Source organism: Squalius cephalus (assembly GCF_949319135.1).
Source record: "Squalius cephalus genome assembly, chromosome: 11".
Taxonomy (NCBI): Eukaryota; Metazoa; Chordata; class Actinopteri; order Cypriniformes; family Leuciscidae; genus Squalius; species Squalius cephalus.
The window spans coordinates 30,471,219-30,486,024 of NC_137132.1; the positions used below are offsets into that span (position 1 = coordinate 30,471,219).

The window sequence follows — 14,806 nt, forward strand, 5'->3', positions numbered from 1 at the left end:
AAGGCGTGCAATTGACACTTGTCAACACAAAACCCCCCAAAACGATTACTTACCCCAACTGCTCGCAGTGCGCCCGATGAATTCCCCCGTCCTTGGGTTGTAGATAAAATCTTTCCAACTCGACTGTTTCTCGTCAGCTTTCTCCTCTTTGTTGGACATGGTGTGAACAGGATGAATAAACCAGTTTGAGAACGGTAGATGAGGATAGATCTAAAGAAGCGTTGATTCGGGCTTGCCTACTTCGCGTTGTGAAATAAAGAGGTGTGCGGTGTTTCCACGAGGCTCGAGACTGCAGTGCGTCCGCTCGAGCTCTTCACTGGCAGCGTTTGAACTGCGCTTGACGCGCATGCGCGGTGGAGCCGCGCCGCATTTACAGGAGCCGCATGAAGCGCGTTCAACATCATTTGTAAAAGGTTTACCGAAACGCCTCGTAGTTTGCAAACTGCGCTGCACAGAAAACGTCCACTGAAACCTTCATAGGGAGCCTGGAGCTAGTTATTACACTTTTTTTCCCCCCTTTGACTAATTCACAGGTTCGGAATGAGTCATTTTTTTATTTTTATCTTGACTCGACAAAAAGGTGTTGAGCATGTCCGCCGGGGTAAGTTGTCACAATCTTAAAACATGAAAATATATCTAGTTTGTCGTCCAATTTAGTTAATGGTTTCCAGCTAAAATTTAAAAAGTAAAAATAAACATTATTAGTATGTTAACATAGGCCCACAAAAATACCAAATGTATGGTATATTGGATATTTTCTTTCAGGTAATTCTAACTCAACTTTGACTCAACACCTTATTGCTACCCAGATGCTCTTACAAATGCTCATTATGATAATTATAGGATGAACCATTATTATTTTGTAAATAAAACAATGCTGTGTCAGCCTGTGTGATTGCCTATATTTGGCTTGAGAATGACGTCTGATCTCAGTTATCCTTTATGGAACAATTTTCCTCATTATTTTGTTTTTGATGTAATACAGGTTTGGAATAACACGAGGGTGAGTAAATGATGACAAAAAACAAAAAAAAACTATCCCTTTAAAATATTTCTGATATGCAATTAGGCTACATAAAATAATAACATTCCATAATTCCAATAACTAAACGTTTCTTTTACTAAAAAAAAAGCAAATTCTACCAAATAAAATTGTATATAAATCTTAATGTATATGAATTTGTTTCCATGTCTTGAAATCACACTTTTATAATCCCCACATACAAAATATGCAGGTTGTACAAGATAATGAGAACCCCGTTTTTGTTAAGACAATAAATTACAACTAGTGTGATTTCAGATTGCATCTTTTTTCATAGATTTTTTTTTAGCTTATTTTAACCTTTTTTTTTTTTTGGTCTTATTTTAAATGATTTTATGCCATCTTGCTGCCCCCTAGTGGGTCCTGGTCAACTGGTTAAAAACCACTGCTTTATATATTTTTTTGCAAAATCTCTTAGATCATCCTCTCTTCCTCTTACTACAAACTCATAAAAATATTGATTTCATTTCCAGTTTAAAGGGGCTTTATGTAGAATTCAGCTCATTAGCGCCACCGGTGGCCGTTAAGTGAACTGCAGACGGCAACTTCCTGCTTGTGCTCACGTTACTTACTAAAGACTGAATGTGATTCAAGGCTAAGTTATTTTCCGCTCTTTGCTTCGAAGTAAAACATTTGAAATGCCTTTGTAGCGAACATCCCAACACCACCCACCTTGTAGAGAGCAACGTTTGATGAATATGTGCTGCACCTTCCCTCTGAATAACACATTGATTATATTTGAGACATAGACTATATAGATGTCTGTGAGACTATAGTTTGAATCAATCTCTTTTCTTTGCATGACACATTGATATTACAGTACTGAATGGCTCTTTCATTATTATCCTGAACATTGTATAAGCATTCGTTTCACGTGTCACTGAATGGAAGAGTGGCTTGTGGAGCGTGCAAACGTCACATCCTTTTGATTTTCCCGGCAAAAAACATCCTTCACATAAAAATCAATCTTCAGGCTTTCATAGAGAACCTAGGAAGTCGTTTTTTTGTTTGTTTGTTTCGTTACACACATTGGCAATACAAAAAAGTGATTAATATATGAACATTCTTACATATAGCCCCTTTAAGGAGATGTCCGATGCAGTTATACTACTGTATTTCAAAATACTTAAAATCTTCAATACTTAAATGACATTGCTGCTGAAATGATTTACATTTCTGAATATCAAGGTTTAATAACTCGTATTTTTAATAATACCATATTATGGTTTTGAAGTATTCAGTTTTTTTTTCCTAGACAACACCACACCAGAGGTAACCAAAATTATATGTTTATATATGTATACATGTACATACACTTACATTTGCAAACCAAAATTCATATCAGTTCTGTTGAGTTGGTTTAAAATGCCGACCTGAGTGGATCAGGGCTGTTTCCTTTATACCGGCCACTCTCAAATCCAACAAAAATGTGTTTTTAATCACTCACAACAAGACTAAATCTCCCAACATGCAACATTCACACAGCTTGAGGCAACGAGCTGCAAGCTATCCGAACCCAGAACGGCAGATGACCTTCAGCTATTGTGATGAATGACAAGGAATAAACTATACAACATGACAAAAAATCACACTGAATCAACCTATAAAAAAGAACATTTTCCATTTTTGTTTTTATGTAAAGTCCTTCCAGTCGGTGAACGGATCAGGACGCTGCTTTCCGATCCCCACGGAGAAGAAAATAAAGTGGCACTAGCCCACTGGACTACGCAGATACTGTCATATTCAAATATGACCGAAATAAATACATGTTTGGAAAGAATTTGAAAGTCCTCCGGATGGGAAGCAGAGACTGGAAGTACACCGAGATGACCGAGGCATCTGTTAAACTTCACTTAATCGCTCCCTCTAAGGCCTGACCTGTGTCTCTCTAGCCTGAACAGCGCCACAGAAGTACAGTTAACCGTTTCCCCTGGAGCCAAAGACTACTGGCGTTTTGTAGCCAAACTGGGAAAGAGGAAGAAACAGAATGTGAGGGAAGCTAAAAATATGGTAATATAGAGAGGAGTGGCAGCTTATTTCCTGTGTAGCGTTCTGCTCGGGAATCCTGCGCGTCACTCCGGGGAAGAGGGGTTGTCGTCGTCTTCGTCCTCGTCGTCCTCTTCCTCGTTGAAGGAGCTGGGCGTCTGTCCGCGGGACTCTGAGGTGTGTGAAGGGGCAGTGCTGCTGCGACTGTGGACGGAGAGAGAGAGAGAGAGAGAGATCATGTTATCTACTGTAAATGATGGATGTGTGGAGACACTGTGCTGGTCAACATACTGTACCTCGTGAGGCTGAGAGGGGTTCTGCTGGAGTTTCTGGCCATGTCTGTTGGGACAGAACCACACGTTTATTTAGACATTATAAGTCAAACGCAAGAACCCTATTATAAAGACAGCTTCTCGACAGGCACTTCACTTTACTTTCACCGAACAGGAAGGAAGCCTGTGGCTGAAGTATAAAGCGGTGACTGATGCTTTATACGAAAAAAGAAAAAAAAGAAAAAAAAAAAACCCACAACATCGTACCAATTAAAATTTTTAATTCATTAAAAATATAATTAATTTTGTTGTCCCCGTGACAAAGAAATTATTTAGCTGCTTTTCTCATTTGCAGCAAAAAACACATCAATGTCTTATTTTGTTCCATATATTTTAGTTTTAGTTTTTTATATTTGATTTATATGTTTTATATTTTTGAGATGGTAACTTTTTCTTAGCTGACTGTCTCTGATTTACCTGAAATATATTTATATTATAGTTTGTATTAATCCTATAAAGCCTGACATGAAATAAAAAAGTTTTAGAGGAGCTAAAATAAAGAAAGTCTGAATTTTATTTTTGAAATGGAAGTTTATTGATCCTGATCTCGTGTGGTCATCTTTCAGCTGGAGAAACAGAAGCGTTGGGAAAGAATCCGACAGAAAAGAGCCCAGCTAGAGGAGCTAATATTACAGGTTTGTACCACACCTGTTAGTGTGTGTGTGTGTGTGTGTGAGGTTTTGGTAGGGAAGCTTTCCGACCTCGCAGCAAAAATTCCAAACACCACTACATATGGGAATCATCTGTAGAAAATGAATTTAACGATTCCCATTCTGATTCCACTTAGTGATTCTGGTACTTTAACATTTAACTCTTCATTTATCCATCCATTTTAGTACTTTATTGATCCTGAACAATAAATAAATAAATAAATAAATAAATAAATAAAGTACATACATACACACACACATATTTATACATATATATATATATATATATATATACACACACATACACAGTATATTAGTACTATTATAAAAGCCTGATGAAAAATATGAAAAAAACATACATATACACAACACACACATGCTGCAAATATCATCATCTTCATCATTTATATATATGTGTGTGTGTGTGTGTGTTTGCAAGTTGCAATACTCTTCTTAAGGTTTTAAATGCTTTATTTAACATCACAACCGACATAAATGAAATGCTCACGTTTTAACCACACTCTCAGGAAAGCCACACCAAAACCACACTATCAGTCTTGTGAACACTGTTTACTTGTGTTGTTGGGTTATTGGTTTGCATGTAAACCCGGGCAACAGGTTATTTCAATAAACTTAATTAAACTTTGTGAGTTATCAGCGTACTACCATGCATGTAAATGTGCTCAATGAGATCTTTATGACAGTATAAGAGAATACTTGCATTCTATGCATAAATATCAGTCGTCACTCTATATCTCCTAATAATAAGCCTTTAAAAATGCTTAATTTTATGATCAAAGCTCTCTATACTTTTTTAACAAGTGTCACTATAAAAACTAAACTATCAATCAGATGACAGAAGGCTTGTAGTAGATTGTGTACAACAGGTTTATCAGTAAAGTTTTGATCATGTTGATAATTTAGAGGCTGTAGAAATGTGCGTATCAAACATGATACAGCAGGCGTTATAGGGTTAAGCAAGTATCAGCTGCCTAAAAATGTTCATTACTGAGAAATTGAGGTTTGGTGAGTGTTAATTTAGGACTCTGCCAAAGTGTGACTTGCAGATTTTGTGGCAGATGGGGCATGTAGCTACAAACACATCACACTCTCGGCTCTGCACTGATCTGTGTGTCTTGTTACTGTCCGCATGGGAGATGAGGGGTGAAACCACAGTACAGTCCTGCATTAACTCCATTTTCTTTTTGTCCTGCTTTATTACACTTGAGAGCTGTAGATAATTGGGAGCTGAATAATCCTTTACACAAAGATGACTGTAGTGAAGTGTCTCTTTTGAAGAGACAAAGAAGCCATTTACAATCATGCATTAGCATCAGTAAAGTAAAAGCAAGAAGAGTTATTTTAAGATCCATGATAATTACTTAATCTATTCAAACTATATTATCTATCAGAACTGTGATATGTTGATGTTTTGGGAGAGATCCTGTCAGGCACAAGCATTCACACGAGCAAAAATGATTGAAAAGGAGGTTTAAGAGAAGTGTGACGTGAGATACTTACTGGTGACATAAGCCTCCAGAGACTTGGGCACTAGAGATTTGGCCATGTTGAGGTTTTCTGGAGAGCATGTGCCGTTCTCAAGCCCCAAAGACATGCCCATCCGCTTCAGGATCTCAACGTCATCATGGATCTCAAATGTGTTATCAAAGTTAAAGAGGTATTCACACCTGTTTGGAGGAATGAGTTTGTGTGTTCAGTTTAGTTTTATTCACTTTATATGCTTGAGACATGTAAAACATTCATGTTTCACGTCATTATTGGGTTCTTTGATAATAGAATTGCATATATTTGACGTCATTGCGTGATTGCGTAAACAAACCAGTAAATCGGTTCATCGAAAAGAGCTGTCCGAAAGAACCAGTTTGTGGAAAAGAATCGGACAACCATGAAAATGCTTGCGCTTAAATGAAACTAATATGAAGCGCAAACAAATGCTAAAATCATCTAAAATACAGTAAAACAGTAATATTGTGAAATTACTCTTTTAATTAAAAAGACATCAAATAAAAAGAGCACAAATCTGCTCTTTCACCCTGTGGAGGATATTTCTACAGAAGAGAAATCTCGTACTTGTCACTGGAGATGGAGCAGTCGATGACGGTGCGCACGTCTGTGTTGAGAATGATGAAGGGAAGCTGAATGACAGATCCTGGAGGGGGAGTTGACTGGGATGACACTTCGTTGGCCTGGTTCCTCTGCACCAGATTCTTGAAGGCGATCTGCTGCTCGCGGGAAGAGATGCACAATTCACCACACATGTACACAGAGCGTTTCAGCACTTATTGACATTAAATCAGTCAGCATGTTGATAAATACAAAGCTTTGAGTAGTCGTAGCATTAACATGCATACACAGACGCTAACTCATGTTAGTCTCGGGGTGTGTGGGGGTTGGTCAGAGACTAGAACTGAGCCAATGCATTTTAATTTAGCGCTCCAGCAGTCCTCCAAGCTCCAAGACTGCGGCAGTGCAAGTCCTGATCAATATCCCAAGGCCTCCGTGATGAAGTCAGTGATGTGTGGATGGATCAGATGTGATCTGTTGCATCACATGGCGTATCACTTACGCTCATCTATAGTACGTACTTTCGGTGTTAATGTCACACATCAACACAAACAGACCGCAGTGATTTCCTGTGTGTGGGCTTTAATTTGACTGCAGGAGATGAATGACCGTCTCATCTCACTTTAAAAAAAATGAATCAATAATATGAGATTGCTGCTTTTCCACAGCTGGCCACTGTTAACGTCTCATTCCCCCTCTCATCTGCTGCTTTTACTCCTCTATTCTTCTCTTCTACTGAGGTAATGGAGTGAGGCTGGTTAGCATTGATGGCACTAACTAGACAAAGATTTTTTTCAGCAGTTTTTGAGTTTCATGTTGCTGATATGTTTTGTAGGGGTTGGAGAAAAAAAAAATTATGTGATGCAACGCGACTCGCTATTCAATGATTTAGAATCGATTTGTTTTTTTTTCTGTTCATGTACAATGGCACTTGTGTATGCTAGAGACAGTTGTTTTCTGCTTACTGCAATTGCACACAAACACACATACAAAACCATCAAACAAGTAACTTGCATAAGGTTGAAGCTAAATACAAGGGTGATCTCGTTGCGTTGCGTTGTGAGTATTTGCAACACGTTTGCGTACTTGGTTGCGTTGTGAGTATTTGCAACACGCTTGCGTACTTGGTTGCGTTGTGAGCAGGGCCTGAAATTAACACCCGACCACACGCCAAATGCGGGTGAATTCTTCAATTGGCGGGTAACACTGTCAATCTACCAGCCACATTGGCAGGCAGCCAATGAGAATCGACCCTTCGCGGGGAGTTTGATTGACAGGCGATCTGGCCAATCATAATCCGCCTTTTTTGTCCGACAAAGCAGTCAGGAGAGTTCAACGTTGGAGGATTTGAACTTGAAAAAACGGAGTGTACTGAGTAAGCCTACTGACATCTTTCCGCAGTTAAAACTACATTCCTTCTTATGTTCATTCATGTTTATTTGATGCTATAAATTAACTAGAAGGAAGAGATGATCGGTTCACGAGCAGCTTTAACTTGAGGCACCACAGCTATCTGTCAAGATACATTACAGAGCCACAAAACGGTATTGTCTAAATTTCTTTAAAAATGACCACATTTTAACGTTGAGACTTTGTTTAATATCAAAAGTAACCTGGACTGTCTTGTCTGTCAGCGTGTTGTCAGTGTCTCTGCTGCGCGATGTGTTTTTCATTGCGTGACATCATGGTTTGGCGTGAGCGCGCGCGGTGTAGCTTGTTGGACATAGCAACAGTAACTAAAGGGGCGATTGTTTTTTTTTTGTGTGTGTGTGTGTGTGTGTGTGTGTGTGTGTGTGTTTTTTTTTTGCCACTGTTCTTTGACATTCAAACGAAGTTGTATGTTTCGTTGGATTTTAGCTAAAAATGTGGCGGCACATTACTGGAGTAAAGAAAGCATCTGTGAAAGCAGCGCAGTTTGAGTGTTTCGGAACGTATGTGATCGGAGAGAAAGATGCGTCTTCTCTGACTAAGTTACGTTTGAATGTGTGAGTTGTATTAAACTGTTGGTGAGATGAGATGAGATAATGCAACGTTGACATAGGCTACAGTAGCCTACAATGACAGATGCACAGATGTTGTGTCCAAATGTCCGGTAGCCTACCCGGTAACTTTACCAGTAATAACAATATTAATTTAGTACAGCCGCGTGTGATTTGTTTGCATACGAGCTGCACTAGGTCTATATCTGTATTCTAAGAGTTACTTGTATGGATCTCGTTAATAACTTGACAGCACTTAAATGTGTATTCTTACAAGTTAAAGAACAAATGTTTGTGCAAATCCTTTTTTTTTTTTTTTACCTTTTATGAGGCAAAAAAAAAAAAAAAAAAATTGGCTGGTAAAACGTCACTGTGGCGGGTGGATTTTTAAATCCACCTGCCACAGTGGCTGGTGGTCAAAAAAGTTAACTTCAGGCCCTGGTTGTGAGTATTTGCAACACGCTTGCGTACTTGGTTGCGTTGTGAGTATTTGCAACACGCTTGCGTACTTGGTTGCGTTGTGAGTATTTGCAACACGCTTGTGCATTTGGTTGCATTGTGAGTGTTTTTAATACGTTTGCATATTTGGTTGCGTTGTGAGTATTTGTAGCGAGTTTCTGTATTTGGTTGAGTTGTGAGTATTTGAAGCACATGTGCTGTCAAACTGATGAGGATGTTTACTAATTTGCTGGTGTTTTTTCTATTTGCGTGTGTTTTCTTCAGTTGCAGCGTGTTGAGCTCTCTCGGCCAACATACAACACAGTCAGTGTGTGTTTGGAAGCTATATTTAGTTAGTTAATAATTTCTAACATACAATTGTTTTGATTTATTATTAATTTCTCATTTAAAAAGTAATTTTTTATACAATTGAATAAAAATCAACAAATAAAATTGATATTCAAAGTCAGTAAACTCATTCATTAATAATAATAAAAAAAGTAAATCATGAATTGTTTCAGATTGCGATTTGGAAACAGATTGGATTGTGAGGTTTAAATATTTTCAGCTCTAGTATTGTCCCGTTACTGATTCTAACACATGAACCATGAGTCATTTCTATGATTGAGTCAAAAAGACTCATGAATCTGTCTTAAATTCACAAATCAACGTTTGAATTGTCTAACGACTCATTCATAAACAATCAGTTGGAGTACTTTTAAGTCACTGAAGTACTTTGAGTAACTGTCCTTATATTGGTGTGAGCTTCCTCTAAAGTACTAAAATGGATGGATAAATGAAGAGTTAAATGTTAAAGTACCAGAATCACTAAGTGGAATCAGAATGGGAATCGTTAAATTCATTTTCTACAGATGATTCCCATATGTAGTGGTGTTTGGAATTTTTGCTGCGAGGTCGGAAAGCTTCCCTACCAAAACCTCACACACACACACACACACACTAACAGGTGTGGTACAAACCTGTAATATTAGCTCCTCTAGCTGGGCTCTTTTCTGTCGGATTCTTTCCAAACGCTTCTGTTTTTCCAGCTGAAAGATGACCACACACACACACACACACGTAAATATGTACATATCTGTCATGTATTTCTATATTTAGAGTGCAGAAACACACAGATAACAGATAAGGTGTATGAGCTGCTCCCCCCACCCTTCCTCTCATCATCATCATCCTCCATTCACCCTGTGTTTCTGTCTGTCAGGCAACCACAGATGTGACACTAACAGATGGTGTCCGGCTTTACAAACACACACATTGTGTCCTCATTGCCAATGCCTGCTCAAAGCTAGACTGGCTAGTATTAAAGTACCTACCTGTGTCTCTATTACATACAAGAACACAAATGATATGGCCCAGATAAAATAAATAATAATAAAAATAAATCTTACTTGATTGTCTTCAGCGAATATGTTCATATACATTACAAAACGCTGAAAACTTTGCATTTGGGTTTACATGCAAATCAATAAACTGGCAATAGACATTAGCATTTATACAAGACTTTGAAATGATCAGGTTGTTCCTCCTGTTACACACTCAAAGCGAACTGGGTAACAGGCAAAAATCTGTGCGTGTCGATTAGGTTTTGCTTAAAACATTCATGACCTTTCCTTGATAAAAGAACAAGCTGTTCACTTATTAACCACAATCTGTGTAAGACTGTGTCTTGGGCATTGATTCCCATACCCCAATTTAACCAATATTCTGGTTAGTTGAAATCTGAATTAGACAGACAGATGTGCCTGTATTAATCTGGATTCTGGGTGCCAAAAACACTGGCAATTTTGCAAAATGACCCCGTCGAAGATAATTGAGATATTCCAAATCAGTGAATAAACAAGTGTATGTTCAACAATAAAGTCTGTCGACCCGTTCTGTAGTAGATCAGAGTTTTGCTTGCCCTGTCAGCGTTTACACTGGCTCCACTATAAAAACTTTATATTTTTAGCCATATATTCTTATATATCTCGATAAAAATATTAATACTGATAAATATTTTTATTGAAGTTAAAATATTTGTATTAATATTTAATAATACGCATCAAATGTCAATTTCTTTACAAAAAACCAACAAGCAAAAAACTAAATCAATTGATTTGTAATATTATAGATATAAATGTAACTCTTTTGACTACTATAACTTCATAAAAATACTTTCAAGCTGATGGTAGATGGTAGTACACAAGTGGTGACAAATTGTAACTACAAATTTAAATTTATGACAAAAAAAACAAAAACAAAACAAACAATCATTAAGGTTTGCAAGAAATAAAACACATATACAAGAATGCAGTACTGGCCCGACCTCTCCGTCAAACAGACCCAAACTTGTAAAAGAAAACGTAAAAATACTGTATGGGTAAAATATAGGTGAAAATGCAAATTCACTCTATGCCAGAAGGTGGCGCTTGTGGAACAGCAGGATTATAGCGGTTACATAAAGCAGTGCTGCGCTTATCATCATAGCATAGGCATTACATACGCATTATAAACACATTTATTATTTATCAGCAGTAGATCAAAACAAACACTTGGCATAAATGTGGGCTATTTGGTGATAGCAAACCGCTCTAAAAGCGCGTGCACGTAAAAAGCTCAACAGCACTGCGTCTTTACACTGAAACATGCAGTGCTGGTATTTCATTGATTAAATCATAGCCATTTAAAGTTTAATTACCACATCTAAGCAATATTGTGATTTCTTGTTTTCCCATCCCCAGATTTAAACCCTCCTGAAATTAAAATTGAGACTTTAAAGTGCCCAGCCCGGCTCAGTTCACAGCAGGGCTTTGCCAAAAATGCAGTTCACTGGTGTGTGAGTTTGTTTACTCCCATATGTACAAATAATTATGTGTAATTATTCAATTACTTTGGCAAGCTGTTTCAATCTCCCTAAATGAATTCCAAACAACCTTCGTTTGGCCAGATTTTGTTTGAAACGACGTCACACGAGTTTGTTTTACAATTTCCCTTGAAGTATATTGGGGCTTTTAGCCAGAACGCTTAACCGGAAGATGACGCACATGCACGTATCTTCTTTGGGATCAATGGGAAGGTCATTTGTGATAGTGAATGTGTCTTTTCACACACACCCACCTCTAAGTTGTGACACTCTTGGGCTGAGTTGGTGGGAAGGCCAATCCAGCGTATCTCCTTCTTCTCTTTGGAGATGATGTTCATGGCCATCAACACGTTGAGTGCGTCATACACACGCCGGCGGATGTTCTTCTGGTCGTACGCTTGCTGCAAGTGCAAACACACACCATCTATTAATGTCACAAAGCACATGAAGAGTCCAGTCGCAGCCCAAACCCTTTGCGTCTGCGCTAAAGTCTTTTGACTCTGAGTCTTTGTCCTTCTAGCATTCCAGGGCAGAGAGATTAAAAACTGGTGGACTGTCAGAACTAATACCGGAAAATATTCACAACACGCCACTCTCACTCCAGGTAGAAACACTTGTTATGCAATGATCTGAGGCCAGCGGTCAAAACCCAAACTCAAACTCTCATTATAAAAGACATATTATCTGAGATCAACATTAAGTGTCTGCTCCTGCTTATGGTTTTGGGATACGGCCAGACGAGAGGTGGACGCTGTGCAGTGCGACTGGAAGTGCTCAACGTTCTTCATAAACCACAGGCCGATGAATCACAGCTCATATTAACATGAGAGGCCGCAGGAGGAACCTGTAGAACTTTACCGTGTTTTATTGGTCCAGTTCTGTATTATTCTGTTGTGTAAACAGACACTGAGTAAGTGATGGTCATTTAAGTGAGGCATAATGGTTACTCTATGCATATTTCATATCTGAAAGAGCAGTACAAGATAAGGACAGTCTTTTTAGATCAATATCAAATGGCTCTGTAAGAAAGCATTATGTAAAATCCATGACTTTTAAGGCTGAGTGCGGGAGTTATGCGCCCAATTTTAATACTTGTGGTAAAGGTTTTTTTTTTCTTTTTTTTTTCAAATCTCTAAACAGACCAACAGTAAAAAAGAATTAGAAATCAAGCTTAAAGCCTTATCATGATCTCGTGGCACTCACCGAGTCGGCGGGCATCAGGCTGCTGGCGTGTGTGAACTCAGACACCAGCTCATCGGCCACCTCGTTGTAAGACGTGGTGCCTTTCTTTTGCACCTTCTCGCACACCTTCATGGAGAAGTGCCTCAGGCCTTTCCCGTTCTTATCCGCCCTCTTCAATCTCTTACTGCAGAGACACAGAGGAAGAGAGAGTTTCTTTGTTAGTTGGACACTAAGTAGTACAATAAAGATTGTCAAGATTAGTAGCATTCATTTTTAATAGAAAGCAAATCAATATTCAACACACACACACACACACACACACACACACACACACACACATAAATAAAAATAAATGTAAATGAATGCATTGTAGTAAAACATACTATAATACAAAAAAACATTTATACTAGGGGTACGTTCACACGACAACGATATACTAAAAATAGAAAAGTTTTTCCTTTGCATTTTCCACGAACAGACGACAACAATGTCAAAATGATCTCTGTTCACACGGATCCGCGAAAATGATTTAAATGCTGTATTATTCATGCCAGGCCAGTAGTTGGCAATGCTACTTTGTAAAGAAACACTACGTGCCTATAGACTGAACATGTAATACACATGCGCCGTTTTCACAAATTCATGTTTTTGTAGTTTACGCAGAGACGATCATGGTATCGTTTTCAAAAACTTGCACTCTGAAACCTGTTTTTAAAAGTTAGCATTTTTAGGCCACCAAAACGCTGTTGCGATTTGAGTCGGTTTCAGTGGTTTTGTGTGTACGCAGATATTCTTGCTTACGAAAAAAAAATTTTGAACGAGAAAAAAAAAAAAAAAAAACATCGGAGAGGGAAAGCTCTGGCTTCGTGTGGATGTGGCCTTAGGAAGTCTTCTGACAGGCTGTTGTTTAAAGTGGTTTGTGAACCAGCAAACAGCTCTGTTCTCTGTAACTGTAGACGACGCGTTCGAGATTGCCTTGAGACACTTCTTTCCTGTTACAAATAGCAGATATATGTTGCACAATCACTTTTCACCCTATATTTCATTTACACCCATCATATCCTATTTGTCATTTGTTGATTCAAGCGTGTGATCCTATATCTCACTAACCAAAACACACACACAATCTGGCAAAGAGACAGCATGTCCAGGGCTGTGACACTCTTTGTGCTCCCAGCATGCATGTGTGTGCACATTTTCATGTGTGCTTCGTGTTTCACTGGGTCCTTGGCCCTGGGTCGTGTGTCACTGTAGCTCACTGCAAGATGCGTCAAGTTCAACCACAGAGGTGGGAAATCAAGCACACACATGATACGTGTGTGAGAGTGCGAGTGACTGACTCAACGTGACGTCGACAGCACCACTGCAATGCATACAACCACACTCATTCACTCAATTTATTAATGAAGGACAGAGAAAGGGGCGGTGAACATGTGTCACAAATAAAACCATAGACCGTATAAAACAATGGACATAGTGTCCGTGAAGTCACCCGTAGGTTTCTGAAGAGCCTTTTTTAAGCTTAAAGCAATCCACCTGTCACTCAAGTGACCACGCCCTTAATTATGCACAACTTTGAGGCTAATATAATTTAAACAGGTGAGTTATACAAAAATTCACCCCCCTCACAGTTGTCATGAAGGGCAAAATTAGCTATATAGACCAAAACCACTTTTTTTTTTTTCTCCGGGCTGTTAACATATCTCTTCTGCTGTAAAGTTGGGCATATTAACATGGGGGTCTATGGGATTGACTCTCTTTTGCATCCAGTCTCTAGTGGCCAGTCGATGAACTGCAGTTTAAGTCCCTTCCAGAGAGACAGGAAGGTTGCCGCTTGAATAACACAGACAACATGAGAATAACAAAATAGATTTAAATATCATTCTGACTTGTGCTCATGATGCCAGCGCTATAAAAATAACCATCGCTATCAAATTAAGTATAATTTAAAAGGCCGTGCATTCTGCTATACGCATACGCTAGAACAGACGTAAAATCTGAAGTATACTCTGGGCTTTACAGGTACTAGCAGGTTACATAACCCGTGTACGGATCATTACATTATTACACCGTTGTTCCTCATGCCGTGATGCACCATCCGATGTCGAGTGCATGTGTGCCGCAGAGGCTGTGGTGCGTGCGAGCGGCTTGTGAGAGTTAAAACAAAGAGATGGGCTCAGGGTTCGATGGTGTGCCAAGTACACAAACGGGAAAAGTCCGGAGGAAAATTCACTCACTCTTTCTCTCTC

The 14,806-nt window shown here is 38.7% G+C and overlaps 2 protein-coding genes across 5 annotated transcripts in view; both read right to left on the reverse strand.

Annotated features, from left to right (window-relative positions):
* The window catches only part of atp1b3b (ATPase Na+/K+ transporting subunit beta 3b), a 30,411-nt gene extending 30,079 nt beyond the window's left edge, over window positions 1-332 (reverse strand). The window contains exon 1 of the mRNA XM_079886428.1: window positions 54-332. Coding sequence (XP_079742554.1) covers window positions 54-159 — 106 coding nt within the window. The 5' untranslated portion in view covers window positions 160-332. The remainder of the gene's footprint in view (window positions 1-53) is intronic.
* A 1,024-nt stretch (window positions 333-1,356) lies between these two features.
* Window positions 1,357-14,806, reverse strand: part of tfdp2 (transcription factor Dp-2) — a 52,903-nt gene continuing 39,453 nt past the window's right edge. For all 4 annotated transcript variants that reach the window (XM_079885864.1, XM_079885865.1, XM_079885863.1 and 1 more), the window contains 7 exons: window positions 12,579-12,741; window positions 11,630-11,776; window positions 9,493-9,561; window positions 6,102-6,253; window positions 5,532-5,698; window positions 3,325-3,367; window positions 1,357-3,232 (listed from right to left, as the gene is read on the reverse strand). In XM_079885864.1, coding sequence (XP_079741990.1) covers window positions 3,115-3,232; window positions 3,325-3,367; window positions 5,532-5,698; window positions 6,102-6,253; window positions 9,493-9,561; window positions 11,630-11,776; window positions 12,579-12,741 — 859 coding nt within the window. In that variant the 3' untranslated portion in view covers window positions 1,357-3,114. The remainder of the gene's footprint in view (window positions 3,233-3,324; window positions 3,368-5,531; window positions 5,699-6,101; window positions 6,254-9,492; window positions 9,562-11,629; window positions 11,777-12,578; window positions 12,742-14,806) is intronic.